General features: G+C 48.6%; 1 protein-coding gene across 1 annotated transcript in view; it reads left to right on the forward strand.

Moving 5' to 3' along the window:
- Positions 1-14,457, forward strand: part of TMCO4 (transmembrane and coiled-coil domains 4) — a 35,420-nt gene extending 20,963 nt beyond the window's left edge. The window contains exons 12-13 of the mRNA XM_010154624.1: positions 1,962-2,079; positions 14,125-14,457. Coding sequence (XP_010152926.1) covers positions 1,962-2,079; positions 14,125-14,457 — 451 coding nt within the window. The remainder of the gene's footprint in view (positions 1-1,961; positions 2,080-14,124) is intronic.
- Positions 14,458-17,680: the final 3,223 nt, after the last annotated feature.

The following is a 17,680-nucleotide window of genomic DNA, read 5'->3' on the forward strand; positions in this document are numbered from 1 at the left end:
CGCTGTGAGCCCTCAGGTCAAGGGCGGTTGAAAACGCTGGTGGTGCTTTCCCTATGCACGTACATATGTGTGCCTGCACACAGACGTGTAAGATGAGGGAGTGTTGTATTACTGAGCATCCAACGTTGTACGTTAACTTACAAAGAAGAACGAAAGAAATGCATTAGAAGCATTTGAAATTAAACCAACAAATTATTAATCCCATCTGTCAGGCTGAAAATTGTTGCTTTTGTCCTTTTGGGATCACAGGAGGTTTCATATATACCAGTTACAGTATTTCTTCACATGACATAAGGAAAAAGCAATTGCTGCCTCCTTGGGAGCGCTTCTGTGTTCCTCCAAGAAGCCATAAATGATAGCAATCGTTGCATATAACTGCATTTGCCCTGGCAAATACTGTTACTCCCTGTGTTAGACAAAAATCAGTTTCACTGCAAAAAGCTCAGTGCATTCATTTCCCATAATATAACAAAACCCCAAAAGATCTTGTTACAGTTTCAGAGCCTGCATGTGCTGTTGGAATGAAGCAGTGTGTGTGTTTGTGCCTCCATGCGTGCAGTGATTTGGTTAGTCCCTGCTTTGGCAAGCCCAAGTCTTGAATGTTGAATGAAAAACGATGTAGAAATCGTAGCTTGATGTTCACAAATAGGGAGAAGCAGGTGAGGAGACGGTCGGGAAATATTCCACCAGGCTGGTTCTCTACTTTGCTCTCAGCTGCTGGATTTGAGGATTATTCAGTTAGCATGAGGGGCAGCTAGAGGAGGTAACTGAGAGATACGGAGAATTTATGTGAGGATATTAGATATGAGGGAAGGATTATACAAACATTGTGGTAAGACCTCACCTGATTCTGCTTTCTCTCGCTTATACAAATCATGGCCTCATTCTGTCACTTTAGGAGGAAGTATTTAGGTCATATGAATTACATCGAACAGAATTCCTGCAAGATCAGATTTGGGCCCAGTTTGTCGAGCTTCAGTCCAGTGTAGCTCATCAGCTTTGGCTTTGAAGTCTGAAAGGATGTGGAGAGTGAAAGCCAGCTGTCAGAGCTGTCCCATCTGATTTCACAGCAGGGTTACAAATTCCTAGTGGGAATCTTTAACCAAATCAGACAGACTCACTCAGCTTTTGAAAGAACCCGTGCCCGAGTAGCGTAGATGCATCTCGGAGATTTTGCAGAGATCTGCATAGACTTACAACACCGAGGATAGACCATTTTGGAGTGGACAGGAGCAGCCAGAAACGGCCACTTGTGCAGATGCGTTCACCTGCTGCCCTCACAAAGGCCACTCGCACCCAACTTCAGTCCTACTCTGTAGAGCAGAGTGGCGTTTAGGTACCCAGATTTTAGGCTGTTGCTCAGTGCAGGAGAAGAGTTTATAAATTTCCAAAGGACACATTGCCTTCTCTCATCGTGCTGTAGTCTACCCTGGAACTGTCACAGTGATTTATGGCAATACTTTACTGTGGGAACAAACTCTTCCTAGGTCTGTCATTGAAACCATGTATTTGTACAGTACCTATAAATCAGGAGCACTCTGAGGAGCTCCACAGTTGATATTTATGTCAGGAAAAGGGTATTGTAGGCCTCATCATGCTTACAGCTGTCTACAGGCTGGAGAACTTCTGCCTATTAGTGCCTTAAAAAGATTAAATATGTGAATGTATTGCAATCCCTAAGCAAATACAGAAATAAATAGAAAGGTTGGATATTTAAACCATGTCATGAGACTACACCCATGAATCAGGATTAAACTCAGACTTACACTGCTGTGTCCCAGGAACCTGCCCTGAATTTGGCAACTGCTGATTCCCACGTCAGACAAAGCTGAAGCAGGTCTTGGGCCAGACATCCATCTGCTTCCCAGCCCTTCTACTCTCCTCGTGGTCTGAGGAGTCACATATTGCATTGGTTTGGCAATATGTGATTTATTCACGCTGCAATTCTGCTCTGCTCCTAGGGGGGACTGGCTGCTGCGGTTTGTATACAGAACCTCTTCTGTCCAGATCAACGTTGCAGGCCTCCAGCCAGTCGACTTGGATGACAGGAGGATGGTAAACATGGACCTCTCGTCTGTAGTAAGTAGTGCTTCTTATATTCTCAGTTTTTTCCCTCAGTCCTTGGCTTGCAGCACTGCAACCTCCCACTCACTGTTTAGGGGAAGACGGGATACTGAAGAGAGCACCTCTGTGTACATTGTCCCAGACTCATCTCAGACTTCACTATAGATTTTGCTGGCCCAGCTCACACTCAGTATTGAGCAAAATAATGAGAATTTGCCTCTTTTGTTGGATAAGTTTGAGGGGGTTTTTTCTGGGTTTGAGATATCTCATACTGGAGACAGCAAATGCCATTATTCTCCAAGAAAGACCTTGCTGTCCTGCAAGCTCCGGATCGGCAGGTAGGTAGGGTCAGCAGCTGGGGAAACCTGGAGCTCAAACAAACGACGGCAGAGCATGTGCAACCTGCAATCTTATCTTGGCGGAGCCTTCAACACTGTTCAGGTTCATACAGGGGCAAGTTCATGGGCCTTGTACCTTGGTCCCCTGGGCTGCGTTGACGCCATGGTGGAGGAGCCGGTTTGTAATTACAGAAGCTCTGCGATATCGATGGTTGGTCCAGGCTGGGGCTGCTGCCTTTTTGGAGTGTAGATCTCCAGGAAGCAGGAAGAGATTCACCTGTATGTCTGGTAGACGTTTAGTTTCCTCCAAGCTATCTGGTGTCATTAATGATAAGCCACTCTTATGTCTAGCAATATTCAAATCGATCACCGTAAGCAAACTAGTGATCTCATTGCCTTATCTTTACTCATGAGTGAGCTCTTCCGCAGAAAACTATGCAGAACTTACATGTGAATATTCACATTCACAGTAGTCTTGGACATCCAATCTTGTTTTATTGTATCTTAATGTTTTAACTCATTTTTCACTCTGCAAACTGGACTGGAAGATGCTCAGCACAAAGCTCAGGCTAATTCCATGGTCATTGCTCCTGACATGACTCCTCCAGAATGTCCCCACAGGCTGGTAGGGATCGTCAGCGTTGCTCTGGAGCCAGACAATTTAAAGTGCTTTCAGATTTTTTGGAGCACCAGCCTGCTGAGCCTGTAAATACCCAACTGTTACCAGCTCATCTCATTCATTGTAACTGAGCTCTGTACAGCCCTTGCCAGAAAACACAGGGCTTAATGCTGTACAGATAACGTAGAGAGACTGCAGAACAAAATACAGGCTTCCCAGAAGGAAGCGGTATGTCGAGGCTTTTAAACATGGTCCAGCGCTGTAGCTGTCCTTGTATCTTTGCATCTTGCTGGGCTGTCTCAGTTAGCACTTCCACATGCTCCCACATCCCTTTTATCGCCGTCCCCAGAGTTGCCATTCCTCACTTGCGAGCCATGACATCTGTTGCGGGCATGGAAATAAAAACGGCCAAAGATGTCAAGCCATGGTGGCACTGGGGTGACTTTTCCTGTTAGTTCAGTCCATGTTGCTCTCCTCTTTTTGACTTCTCTTCAGAGACCCTCTTTCTGCTGACCTTCTGCTTCCTGAGCTTTGAACCCCCCTAGAATCCTGCAGACTTGCTCCTGCCTGGCTGGCAGCAGCCTCTCCGTTTTTCCCCAGAGGAGCAGTATTTACATTTCAGCTCAGTGAATAATGGTTGCAGAGCTGCTATCTGCTAATCTTCTATTGTTGTGCATCTGTATCCCTGCTGCACGATGCCAGCAGACAATCCCAGCATCCCAGCGCTGTCCTCATTGCAGAAAGAGCTGACACTTTCACTTGCTTAATCTTACTGCAAAAGATTGGGGGGAGGAGGGAAGAGCAGCAGTATTTACATTTCAGCTCAGTGAATAATGGTTGCAGAGCTGCTATCTGCTAATCTTCTATTGTTGTGCATCTGTATCCCTGCTGCACGATGCCAGCAGACAATCCCAGCATCCCAGCGCTGTCCTCATTGCAGAAAGAGCTGACACTTTCACTTGCTTAATCTTACTGCAAAAGATTGGGGGGAGGAGGGAAGAGCAGAGCAGTATTAAGTAGGTGTCATTCTCTTGATCTATTTTCCAGACCATGGAGCTTTATGAAAAGAAATACAGTGCATTCTGGGGAAGATTTTAAAAGTAAAAGGAGCAAGACTGGGGAAGAAAATATTCAGGGACAGTATTTTTTAAAGTGGCAAGAAAGCGAAGGTGGATTTTGCTGCAAATATAGTGCAGTAGCATAAGAGAACTATAGAGGGGGGCATTTTCTGTAATGGGTACCAGCTCCATCCCTGCCAGTGCCCTTGGTGGAGGTCTGCGTGAGCCTCCTGCCGGGAATGAGAAAGGACAAGCTGTGAGAGAAGAATAAACCATACATGATGCAACGGTGTGCAGATATTGTGCAGGCAGCCACAGGATTTTAGGCATCTCCCAGTCCATCCATGATGAAAACTGGACTGGATCCAAAGGGCTTGGTTCTCTTTGCTGTGGCAACATCAGAATCCTCAAATGAGTGGAGGACTAAGAGACCTCAGTATAAATGGGAGTTCACCCCCAAGGCATTTATTGCTTGTCTCTCTTGATTAGTATGTTTTTTATCTGACTGTCAGTAAAAAAATGGAGAGAAAAATGTCCTCCCACTCAGCAAATGCCGTTATAAAAGCCTTCCTAATGGTTACAATGGGACTGATTTATTCCGTAGATTTATTTGACAGCACCTGTTAGAAAGACTGAGGAAGTAATTGAGCTGTAGTGTATTGGATTGATTGGTGTTTGTTCAAATGGGATATTGTAGATTACATTTTGCATTAACATTTGAATACTGCAGAAATGCTGAGAGTCAGAACGCAGGAAGAGCATGTTCACAGGGGCTCATAAGTCAAGAAAGTGTTCCTCTGGGCAGTTTTACCACAGCAGAATCCAGGGATGAACTTGTGAGCTCGGGAATGCCTTGCTGAAGTCTAGTAGAGAGCATGGGTGGATCGTGACAATTAGCACAGAGGTCAGTACTGTTCCTTCGTTAGTCCAGTGTGAAAATTGTTGCAAAGATCTTCAGACTGATTAAGTTTTGCATCGACTTCAGAACTCTCTCTTTTCCCGTGCTTTCGACGGCAGCTACATTTTCCTTTTCTTATTCCTCAACACGTCGTCTGGATGGCAGCTGCTGGCGCTCACTAATTCCGATAAAGGCAACACAGCTCAGAGTAAACCCCTCCTTATCAAACACGTGGAATGCCAGCGCCGTGCTCCGTACAGCCTGCAGATAAAGAGACAAAGTACTCTTATCTCCAGAGCCGTGGTAGGTAGAGACACAACATGCTGAGGCATTTCCCAGCCGGGCTCTTCTCCTGCAGCATCTCTGCACAAGGGAAGGTGAGACAGCAGAGCAGCTTTGGAGAATGATCTGTGCTGCACATCAGCACACCTTTGCTTTTTCCCTCTGAGGTACCTCAGAAGCTTTTTCCCTCTTCTTTTCTTTGCTGCTGTAACTGAGCAGTGGGAAAGCTCTCTTTATGACAGTGATTAAAACCCCGGAATAACTGAGCTCGCTTTCCAAAAGCCCGCTCCGAAGAGGGGCCTGGTATTCCCATTATGAGGGAAGGCAAACAGCTTCAAGGCAGCCTGGCCTTCAGCCAGGCAGGTACACAGCATACATAAATACCAAAAGCAGATGAAAAATCTAATTTTGTGAAATCCAACTGATTTGGTACTTCTGTGAGTCAGGCTGATTTTTCCCCAAATACATTATACTGTGGGATTTTTCCCCTGTATTCCTAGGACTTGCAGCAAACAGTTAGCTGTGGTTACAAAACGTGGATTAATTAAGAACCCTGGGGAGTTCAAAAGGCAAAAGGTTGCCTGTGTCTCATGACACCTTTGTTTCACGTGTTTCAAATGAGCAGTGCCACCTCCCATGGTGACAGGCATTAGCAGGATCAGAAGAGCAACAGCTGGGAGCAGAACTCTGCTCCAGGCAGCAGCTCTAAGGAGTCTGGAGAGCATTTTTTCACATTGGGGGGATCTTTGTGGAGTCTGTGTGGAAACAAGTCTTTTTTTTTCTGCTGGGCTACAAGGTCTCAGGGATGATTTTTCCCTTTCTGTGTGGCCCTGTGACCCTGGAGTCATCAATGGCTTAGTCTTCTGTGATCCTTCTTGCTGTTGATTTGGGAACTCTGAGAAATCGCACATGAAATACATATTAAACACATTTTTCCCTTGGGGATGCGAGCAGAGGGTGCTGGCAATGTCAGTATGTTAGAACAGAGGAAGATGCTGAAAAAGTGTTTTCAAAAAAAAGTGCAAATGGAGCCATTAATAACTTGCAGTTTGTTTTCGCTTTATGGCAGACAGCAACTCAAAAGGCTGGTTCTTCCTTGCTGCAACACAGATGTACTGCTTGATCCTGATGTGCTCTTTGGAAGGCTGGGGATATTTAGCTGCTTCTAACAGGCAGAGAGAACCATTTCATAGCGCTCCTCGAGCATTGATTTCCTAAGTCTGCTGCCAAAATTCCCATGGGCGCTGCCACTCAGAAGCAGTGTGGTGCCGTAGCAGCACAGCCTTCCCGCAGATTTATTGAAGTAATGTTCCCAGTTCCTCCATTGTGCCTGGAACGTGTGTGCATCATTTCACGGTGGGTTTCCACAACATCTGGTTGAGTCCATGCAGTATTTGGACACCCCAACTTCCCTGGGCAAAGCTGGATTTCTAGGATTGCACCCATCTCCTTTGGAAAAGCTGAGTTTACCAAGTGCCATGTTTTAGAAAAACGCAAGTTTATGTTTACATCCACAAGGACAGGGAGGGACAGGACAAGGTGTAACTGGTTTAAACTGAAAGAGGGAGATTGTAATTGGACATCAGGAAGAAATCCTTCCCGCAGAGGGTGGTGAGGCACTGGGACAGGTTGCCCAGAGATGTTGTGGATGCCCCAGCCCTGGGAGTGTCCAAGGCCAGGCTGGATGAGGCTTGGAGCAACCTGGTCTAGTGGAAGGTGTCCCTGCCCATGGCAGGGGGTGGGACTGGGTGGTCTTCAAGGTCCCTTCAACCCAAACCATTCTGTGATTCTGTGATCTAATACAATTCACCATATTGGAATTTGCTACTCCATTTGAGTAACCAGCAAGTTTTAATGCCATCTTTCTCCTGTGGAGCGTTACAACTCGCATGACTTAGCACCTTCTATAGATTTTCTCTTACACTTTACAAATCAGAGCACCTTGCATTTGAAAATAGGACTGTTCTTGCAAAGTCGGGCATTGCAGGCTCTGTTCCTGACAGGTTTGCCGTGAACAGGTTTGTAGCTGTTGACTTGGCAAGCAGCTATCCCGATCACACAGCCCTTACTCAAGCAAAACTGCCGGCAAAAGCAGCGGGAGTTTTCCCTAAGTAGTGTTAATAATGTTGGATTCTGCGCGAGTGGCTACACAACGCACAGTAAGGTGAATTAAAGATAGAGAATTCAGCTGTCTTAACGCTAATTCGTTATCGTTTCTGTGTTCTGAGCTTCATTTCTAACCTCTTCAGCTGCCGTGGAAAGAAAATTCGGTTGCAACATCCAATTAGAAGTGTTAATGAAGGGGAAGAGCGACTTAGCTGACAGGAAGGTTTTGTCCTGTAGCACAGTTTCAGCTCATGTCTTTGAGATCCTGCAATTACGGCACGATATTATTTATATTAGCTGTGCGGAGCTGAAACCCCGTGAAGCTTATTGCTGCCTGCTGCCCCAGTGACACGAGGGTAAGGCAAGGTCTTAAACGTCGCTGCTGATTCCGGTGGGATGGATTTGTAGGTCGCGTTGCTAAGGAGTAGTAATGTTGCACTACTCCGTGGCTGTTGAAATGTCCCAAATGCCCAAGACTTCTTGCTCAGATACATTATTACCATCAACTCATGAAGGAGATTAAGGGATGGATAAACTGAGAACAGGTCATTGTCCCCACAGACAGCCAAAATTCCCTTAGTTAACCAAAAGGGGTCTTTTTTTGTGAGAAGCCGCTTTGAAAGCCGTAAAGATGGTAACATTTCAGCTGCCAAATCTAGTGTATTCCCTGAGCAAGATGGGGAGAGGAAGGGGGATCCATCCCTTTTGGTGTTAAAAAGGAGTCATTTGCTGCTGCAGGCAGGTCCTCTTACATCATCCTGATGATGGAGACTGAATCTCATCTCAGTGTTTTCATCTAGACTCTTGAAAAATCCCTCACATCTCTGTCTTGATCTATAGGGCGGATATTTTGGGTCACTCATGGGCTGCTGTAGTTCATAATATCAGATATCTGGGTCCCCCAAGGTATTTTTAGGAACAGTCCAACTCAGTCTATCAATCCATTTTATTTTGGGGATCTCTTTATCACCGAGGCCCAAGAGATTATGTTGAAATCATTCCCCAGTGATAACTACATGCACAGTTTATGCTGGGCCTTTTAAGATATTCTTTATACCATCTAATTTAAATAATTTCCACTTGGATTAGCACTGAAAAATAAGTATTTGATTACAGCCACCTTAAAAGTGAGTGGCATGTTTTGCAACTTTGATAGAGCTGGGAAGACTCTTGAGTGTTCAGACACCAACCTAATAGCTGAAGAATGGATTCTACTTCTGGCAGTCATCAGAGCATCAGCCAAAAACCAGTCAACAGCAGCTCTGGAAGCAGTTGACAGATCCATGGAGGTGGCCGTTGCCTTCAGCGGGCTGGCCGGGCATGCGGAGTGCGTTACCTGTGAGCAGGACATTTGTGAAGGCACCTTTCCCTCACAACTCTCTCATGGGCTCTCATTAATTCAGAATTTATAAACAGCATTTTCTCTGAATTGTCAGCATTGACACGATCCCACAAAAGGTAGCAAAGTTTGATGGAAAAAGTTATCGCGTTGGTGGGAAATTGGCCCGGGTGCTGTGGTGTGAGGTGAGAATGATGTGATCAGTGAGACTGCTTGTAGAAATTAAAGTCTTGCTCAGGAGATGTGGCTGTAGTTAAAGGAGAAATCTTACCAGTCAAGTTAGTTTTTAAAACGCGAAGAAAAATAAGAATCGAGCGACTTTTAGTCTATTCACAAGGGTTGCAGTTGTGCGAAGGGATGATTTAGAAGCAAAGCCTTTTAGCTTCAGCTGAATCATGCTCCAATCTTTATTCCATCAGTTTTGTGGAGCAGAAATAGAAACATGAAAGAGGAATAATGCAAATGACACTGGCAGTATTTTCAAAATAAATTCAGCTCTGTAAAGTTTTCCTCAAATACATTTTTCTTAGCTTCTCCTCGGCTACAGACCAGGGCCCTGATGCTCAGGATGTACCCGTCGCGCAAGGCAGGACTTGCCGCAGGTGCCAAATTCACAGTTTTAAAGGAATCCATTTACATTCCCGCTTCTGAATTCGCGGATGTGTTTGCTGTTCTCACTTCTGGAAAAACGTTTTTTCCTAAGAACCCAAACAGAAGAATTTTATTTCTATTTTAACTTAATTCAGCCACCTTTCAAGGTTTGTTTAATCTTCTGGTTCTCACTATGGGAATCTGCTCTGCCACTGGCTTTGGCCAGCTCCAGCTGTATTCCCCTGCCTCCGCGGTGTTAGGGCTTTCCCGTAAGCTTTCAGAAAACTATGGAAAACAGATCGGACGTTTTCTGCCAGGCTGACTGCCCTCTGTCACGCACGGCATGCCCAGCCCTTGGAATTAAGGCTTAGGCTGACACGTGGGAATAACTCGGAGCAGAGGAGCCTACCAGCCTGGCAGAGATGACTGCGCTTTGAGTGATAACCTGGCACGGCGTGGGAGTCCTGTAATCAGTCAGTCCTTGCCACCATCTGGAAGGGGAGGGCTGCACGGGTTCAGAGGCAGGATCCACACCCAGGGATTTTTGGAAAGCGATAACTGGCATTTGAGTTTTCTTCTCTTCTTTATCAGTGCTGTCCCAGAACCGGCTGGCAGTTTATTTCGGGGCGCAGGGTTGAACCCCAGTTTTCGTCCTGACCGACTGATTCCCTGCCTCTTCTGCAAACAGAGGGTAAACCCAAGAGCTGACCTGGCAATAACCAGAGTTGCTGAGCTGGCTCTGTTGAGATGTGCCACCCGGAGGCAGTTTGCATTTCATTATGTGTGTACACAGCGTGTCTGACACGCCAGCGGGAAGAAAGGGCTGCTGGAAAGTGAGGTGTGATTATTATCAGAGCTTCAGAAGCTGCAGCTCACTCTGTTAACTCTTCTCACCCCACACAAAAAATACCATTTTCTATTCAAGCAGATAATATTTGTCAAAAGGGAATCCTGCAACTGTGATGTAGTTGTTCCCGAAGGTGCTCTGGAGAGAGGTTCTAACCTGAGGGCAAGTTTTCCTGCATGATGAAGTTGCACTTTGGAAGTGACGGGCTGAAAACAAACCGAAGAGGTGAAATTCTCCGCCGTATGAATGACCTGCGCTCCTGCCATTTGCCGAGTACCTGCGAATCCTCCGCTCGCGCTGCATGCCTCACGCTCCACTGTAATTCTCCTTCCATCCATAGGATGTTTGGGCAGGAGAGCAGGAGGAAGGCAGAGCCCAGCTGCTCGCTCCTTGCTCTCTCCCGGCAGGCAGCAGAGAGGCCAAAGGGACTTTGAGGCGAGCTCTTGCCAGCTGCGCATCCCTGCAAAGCCAACAGCTTTGCGAGCTGTGCCAGGCTCGGGAGTCGGGGTGTGCCCTTTGCGTTGGCTGCTTGGAATGGGTGGGGGAGCCCTTTTGGAAGGAAACTGGGCAGGATCTTAGAACAGTTGCTCTGGAGCGAGCAAAGACTTCTCCTGCCATATCGAACAGAGTAATATTGTGACACCCAGCGTAGTGACGGAGTAGAAGTCTCGCCTGTGTTCACGCACATCTGTGGCAGAGCCGTGATCATAGGTAGTATCCCTCTTCTCCCACGTCCTTTCTCTCTCTGCCACTTGGCAGAGTCCCCAGGCAGCCCCTCTGCGCCGTGGGGGACACCGTGGGTTCCTATAGCCCAGAATCTGAGAGAAACCGAGATTCTTCCTCTCCTAAAGAGCTGATCTTCACAGGTGGATCCTGCGTCAGCCCTTTATCTGTTCTTTCGCAACGCTGGGGAGAGCCAACCACAAAGGCAGTCGTGAAGATTGCACCAGCTTACGCTAACGGAGAGAGCTGCTCGGGAACTGCAAATGGATTCCATTATCCCCTCTTCTCCGATGCCCCGGTCTCTGTCCCCTCGCCCTCTCCACCTGCAAGTGCTGTCATCGACAGGGAGAGCAGCATCGGGTAGGGCGGTGAGCTGAGGGCAGGCCCAGGAGTGGCATTATTTGTTTTCAAAACTCCCATAAATCCAACTGGGGTTTTATGGCACTGTAACCACAGGCATTATTATACCAAACAAAACGACTTCAGTTTGAGTTTAATAGAGGCAGCTGATCCTGCTCAGTGACATTTTTGACACTTTTGGGTGGATTTGAACTTTAAAACCTTCTCAAACTCACCGAATCCTTTTCAGCTGACTGATGGATCCACCGTCATCTTGGTCCTTCGGAGATCCTCCTGAGCACAGGCAGGCACAGCGTCATCCTGCAGCAGGCACAGCGATGCAGGCAGCTGCCTTGGGGTTTCCAGTGAGTCAAAGCAACCAAGAAACGGGGTACAGCAGGGGGGAAGTCACCGAAGCAGGCTGATAAACCTGCCCCGCTGTTTTCATTTCCTTGTAACAAGCATAAATACTGTTTGCTTTGGTTACAGGAACACTTCTCTGTTTCTTTTGAAATCCCTTCTGTACTTTGTTCTGACAAATATTCAAACAAATTCTTTTTCCCTTTAAAGTTTTTGTTGTCCCTTAGATGCTCCCATCCCTCCTCCAGCACAGCCTACCCAGCGGAGGAATTCAGCTTCTGATTGCAGATGAAAACAGGCTTTTGAGAGATGGAATTGCAGAATTTTCCCACCAGGATGGCTGCACGGCTTTACAGTGGCAAAGCAATTTGTTGGCTGTTCTCTTGCTGATGATACTTAATGCCACAGGATGGCAGAGAAAGCCCTACTTCCTCTGGGCCTTCTCAGGGCTCGTGTTGGTCTGGCTTTATGGAATCCTCTCCTGGGCTATCCTGGAAATATGAATGGGTTTCCTTGGAAGGGGTTTAGTGGCATTAGCAGCCCTGCAGTAAGGGACAGACTCTGAGGAGGTCTCAGCTTCTCTTTTGGCTGCATGAGGCAAGGCTGGGCTCATTGGAATTGCTCATACCCAGTTGTCTCTCAGTGATCGTGGTGCTCAGGGAATAGGAATTCCCTGTTGCTTTAGTGGAAGCTGCTGGATATGAGGAGTTAGGAAAATCTAGTCCTTACTGGGGGAGAGGTAGTTTGTTCTGACTGATGACTGGGCAACATAAGGGGCTGAGAAATCCCCGAGCGCTGACCAGGGCAGGTAGACTGTAAGGACTGTAGAAGTTTCGGAGTACAGCAAACCAAGAGACTTCAGCAACCCCTCCCAGGATGTCCATTTCCTTCTTGTTTCTCTCCCCTCATCCAACACCCTGCTCTTTTCTCTACCACCAAGCCCCCCTTCTGAGTAGTAAAAAGTTCCTACTTTTTCAGAGAACAATGTACACATCTTAACAGTCAGTTCATTAGTCCTTCAATGGCTTATTTTAATTAACTAATCTGCTCAAAACATCAAGAGCCTGTTGAGCCATCTGGACTGATTCAAGTCGCATATTGCATTACTAATGTGCTGATTAAATCCTTCGTTTTGCTCCAAGTCCTAAGCTCATCCAAATGTTACCACTCCAGAGCTGCTTCCCGCAAGCTAGGAGGGTTGAATTTTGCCTGTGCGGGAAAGGAGGTTTGCTTTAGGCCGGGGTAGAGGGGTGCTGGTAACCCTGGTTGCTGGCGTAGCGTGGAAGGACTGCCCTGAGCAAGTGGGGAGCAGAGCAGAGGGTCCACGGTTGGGTGTCTTTGCTCTGCAAAGAGCTCTTGCCATCTTGTAGGAGCAAACAGCCCCTTCCTGGGGCTGGAGAGCAGGAAACCTGGGACTGCGGTGCTGGGTATTCCCTCCTGTGGAAATTCCCTAATGACTAGCAAGAGTTGGGAAAGTAAGAGGCGGTGTTGCCTGAGACGGCTTGCTGGCTGGGTCAGGAAGGATTTAAACTGTTAGATATAGGAATTATCCAAGATATAAATATCTTGGGATGCCCATCATGCCCCTTTGCTGAAGTCTACAGGCCAGCTGACGAGCGTACCGTCAAAATAGCCTCGCCTCTGCCTGACGGCCGTTTCCTCTCCACAAAAACCCCACTATAAACCCACCTCGGGATTCTTTGCTCCCAAGCTCTTCCTCCTGTCTTGGCTGTGAGTACAAGAGCAAGGGAGATCTGAAGGCTGGTCTTAGTAGGATCTCGGCTGTCGCTTCTTCAAACCCTCGGCTTGCGCAGGACACCTGAAAGGGAGAAGGCAGTTTCTGCCTTTCCAGACAGGTAGCACATGGCAAAAATAACCCACAGCGGGGGGTTTCTCTCCCTCCTGTGCCCTGACTGGAAGAATGCATTCCAATATCCATCTCAGAAGGGTTTATCTTATCGTGGAAATCACTTTACAATGAAAATGCATGAGGTTTTGCATGTACTGTTGATTTTAATTGGGTTTGTGAACCCATAACTCTCAGACTCCCAGTTTTATATGGTGTGGGACAGAGGAGTACACCTTCCAGCCAAGAACCTTGACACGCTTGGTAGCTGTTGTGAGATTTAATGGCTATATCCTCACTTAACTAAGATAATCTTTGCTTTTACGAGGGAGCTACGGCATGGGGAGGATATATGATTTATCAGAGAACAGGGGGTTGAACTAAGACAGCTCGGCTCCTACCTGGGTGTCTCTCACCATGGCAGATCATCTCCTCTCCTGCCCTCGTGGCACCCAGAATACAGGGTTTTGTCACTTGGCTGTGTCCAAGCATTTAAACACAGGTCTGTCAGAGGAAAAACAACCCTGCAGCAGCGTGTGCCACAAAGGGTGCAGCCAGGTCAGGTTATTCAGTGGACGGCTGCATTTTTCAGTCCTTATTCTTTCAGAGCTAAAACCCAGTCTCACGGCAGCGGTGGCTTGTGAGAGGAAGGACTCGACTGAGCTGGGCTCCCTGCAGCTTCCCTACTCACAGGCCTCTTCTTGTTGCTTGCAGGTAAACGGCCACCTGGACTACATGAAGCAAATGGACACGATCCTAAAAGCTGTGGGCGTTAAAACCAAGGAGTGTCGGCTCGACGAGAAGGGCAGCGGCAGTCCTTTCCCCCCTCTAGCCAAGACATCGCAGCGGGCGGCAGACAGCGAGGCTGGGGAAGAGGAAGACGCCGCACGAGAGAAGGATGCAGCTGAGGGTGAGGCTCTCCCAGCCAGCCGTGCGCACCGCCGTGATTCCTCCAGCTGTCCCTTGGGAGAATCCGCGCTCCCCTGCCCAGGCTCTTTGAACAGCAGGGACTGCAAGAGTCAGGCGGCGGGCGAAGGAGCCCATTAGAGCTCTTTGTGTTGGGAGAGATGCTCAGCCAGCACTAAAACTGCTTTCAAAGTGCTGTCTGTTGCACTGGGATTCCCCAGGGAGCGTCGGTAGAGCCGGCAGAGCCGTAGCTGCAGTTTGCAGACCCTCCTGAGAGCCTGGAGCGTGGCACCAGCATGGCACTGGATCAAAGCTTTCGAAGCAGCCACCCACAGCATCTCCCACGGACGAGAAAGGGCTGATTCCTGCCTGAATCAGCATTGCTTCTCAGGAAGCGGCAGCACTTCCCTCCTCACACAAATTGGGTTTGTTCTTGAGGGAGGCAGCTGTCACCATTAGGGACAGCGTCTCTGCTACGTAACTCTTGGGTTGTGGGTATTTTTAAGCATATTGTGGGGCTCGTCACTAGGAAATTAAAACCAGTTTTCCACCAGTGGGTCAGTTTGGCTTTTGGTTTTCACGTCAGCAGGTGTGTCACATGCTCCTGCTGCCCAGCGCCGTACCTCGGCGTCCGCGCTCCGGCTCTGCTAACCGGGGAGGCGAAAAGCTCAGGCTACCTGGCTTCACTCCTCCATCTGCTGCAGGTTTGCTGCCAGGGCTTGGGCACTCGCCAGTCAGCAAGACTACGTGTGAGCTGATGGCACTGAGCGTTCGAGGCCTCGTTATTATTAGAAACGTGCTTTGAGTCCCTAGGTGAGAGACAGCAGAAGAAACAGAGTGGGCTTTTTTACGGCTTGTTACTTTGGGAAACTTCCTCCCGGGCTTTGCAAGCCAGCAACCCACGGAGACTTTCGTTTGGTGTCCCACACACATCTCCAGCCTTAAAAGCCCCCTCTAGACGTATTTTAAATTGGCTTAGAATACAACCGATCCTTGGCACAGGATGAACACGAATCTGTTTGATTTCTGCTTCCTTCCGTCACAGCGAATTGGCATCCGCTCTCTTCTCCCTCGGTCGCAGGCCGGAGAGAGGGACACAGCTTTACATCCCCTGCCATGCAGTCTTCCCAAACCGTATGGGACTGATCCACATCTTCCATAAAAGGTCCTTTTCTGGCCTGTTTTGCTGCTCAGCCCAAGAAAATGCCATCTAGGAGGAGGGTGGCAGGAGGATAAACCCCTCCTGGGAACACCTCTGTGTTCTTCTGGTTTAAAACAAGGGCTGGTGGGCGTAAACACCTTCCCCCATCCCGCTCTGGAAGCTCTCGCTGCCTCACGAAGGGGGAAATGGCGATTGCAGCTTCCAATTTCGATTCACACAAACTCCCCCTCCTCCCTCCCCCTTCCAGCAGCTCCTTTAATAACCACCTCTCCTTTCCTTCCCGAGCTTTCTGCACGCCTTACCTGCAGATTATTCCTCCCGGAGCTGAAAGGCGGCTGTTGGCGGGGGCGGCAGCGTGACCTGGCAGAGTGACCTGGCAGCTTTGGGTACAGCGCCCGGCTTTCCCTCTCGCCAGTTCTCCGATTCTGGCTGCAGAGCGATGGGAGACGTCTCCGGGACAGGCTGTGGGGCTGTTCTGCCCTCGGCTGCAGGAGAGGGATGCGGTCTCTCCGCCGTCATCAGAGGATCTGCCCGCTAGCAAACTAGGAAGAATTGGCTGGATGAGAGGAGCGTGTTACTGCTTTTGAAGGTTTGGCTTGAAGAAGCGCTCTCTCTGTCCCTCTCCTGAAGGCTCTGCCCGCTGACTCGGATACCTAACGGACTTTGGGAGTCTGTTGTGTATTTTTCTCCTCCTTTTTAACTGGAGTTTAGTCAAAGTACGCTTTTATATAAATCCATTTGTGGAAAGATGGACATCCTCATCCTCATGTGTGATACCAAACCCAAGCAAACTGCCCACAGATAGGTGCCAAAATATATTAAACAATTTGATGTTTGATCTGTTTATTCTAATAGATTAACCTGTGCTCACTTCGTTTGTCACGATCATTTATCCTTCAGCACTGGACCAGCCGCCGTTGCCACGGGGATTTGTAGCAAGCAAATATCCAGTTGCTCATAAACCTACTTGGTGTTTAGTTCTGGAACAGCAACGTGGAAAGGAAACCAATGAGACTCGGCTGCTTCTTCCAGCGTCCCGTGTCCAAGGGATGCTTCCTGTTCCCTCTCTGCGGAATGTCGAGCCTCAGAAGCCCAAACTCGCCAGCGTGAGCTCGGAAGCGGGCAGCGAGGCTTGCAGGGTGCGAGTCCAGGGAGGGCGCAGCAACCAACTACCGACCCTTCTCCGCCTCCGAAAGGCACTTGAGGATGAATTTGCTAAAAGCATGTGTTGTTTCTTTTTATTTTAAGTGCCCACTTAGCACATCGCTCACTGTTCTCTCCGCGGAGGGCTGTGAGGAGGGGTGGGGGCATCGGCATTTAAAAGACGGTATTTGTTTAGATTCGTATCTGAAGGGGAAAATAAACCCCAAATACATTTTGTCATTGCATCATCTAAAAACTGACGGATTGTCGGAGCAGAGTGCGATGGTCATATGCCAAAAATAGGGAGCTGTAGGATGAAATGCAAAGGGAGGCTTGTTCCGGTCGTTACTACTGTCGGGATACCCGTAGAGCCACACAAACAAGTGGAACACCCACACCTTTGCTGAACGTCCGGAAAGCGGTGCCGAAGGCGTTGCATCCCATTTAGTCCCCCGTAGTGCGGCTGTCGGTGATCAAACACCGTGTTTCCACTGTGTTGCAGCTCGCTGCCCGCGCAGGAAGCCGAGACGGAGACAGTCCCAGCTGGGCGAGGAGATGAAACTCCAAGAAGACGCTGTGTTCTGCGGACTGAAGCAGCCCCATCCTCCCTTCCCTGAGCCACGGGATGTGGTTTCTCCCGGTGCACTTGGTGAGACAGAGGTGAGCTGCTGAGCTGTGGGAGCCGAACACCGAGCCTTGGTTTCAGTTCAGGGAGATACAGGCTGGCGGAAGGGGCCAGAGTCCGAGGGTCAGACCAACTGGAGATGAAAAGGCACCGAGAAGGAGCTCTGGGAGAAGGGTGAGGGATTGGTGTCGGTGACCAAGGAGGGATGGGAAGAGAGAGAAACAAGGCAGATGGACTCAGCGGTAGAACGTGGCTTTGCGCCGTTCAAACCCGCTCGGCACCGACGTCTCCTCCAAGGAGATGCGCGTCGCTTTGCAGAGGGTGTGGAGCAGCAGCGGGTGTGCAGGGAGGCGTCTTGCAGCAAATCAACCCTCCGGAACGTTTGCATTGGGCTGGGGGCCCCTTCCCAGCACCCAGAGGTCCGTAACGTCGGC

Source organism: Eurypyga helias, unplaced genomic scaffold (assembly GCF_000690775.1).
Source record: "Eurypyga helias isolate BGI_N326 unplaced genomic scaffold, ASM69077v1 scaffold38296, whole genome shotgun sequence".
In the NCBI taxonomy this organism is placed as follows: domain Eukaryota; kingdom Metazoa; phylum Chordata; class Aves; order Eurypygiformes; family Eurypygidae; genus Eurypyga; species Eurypyga helias.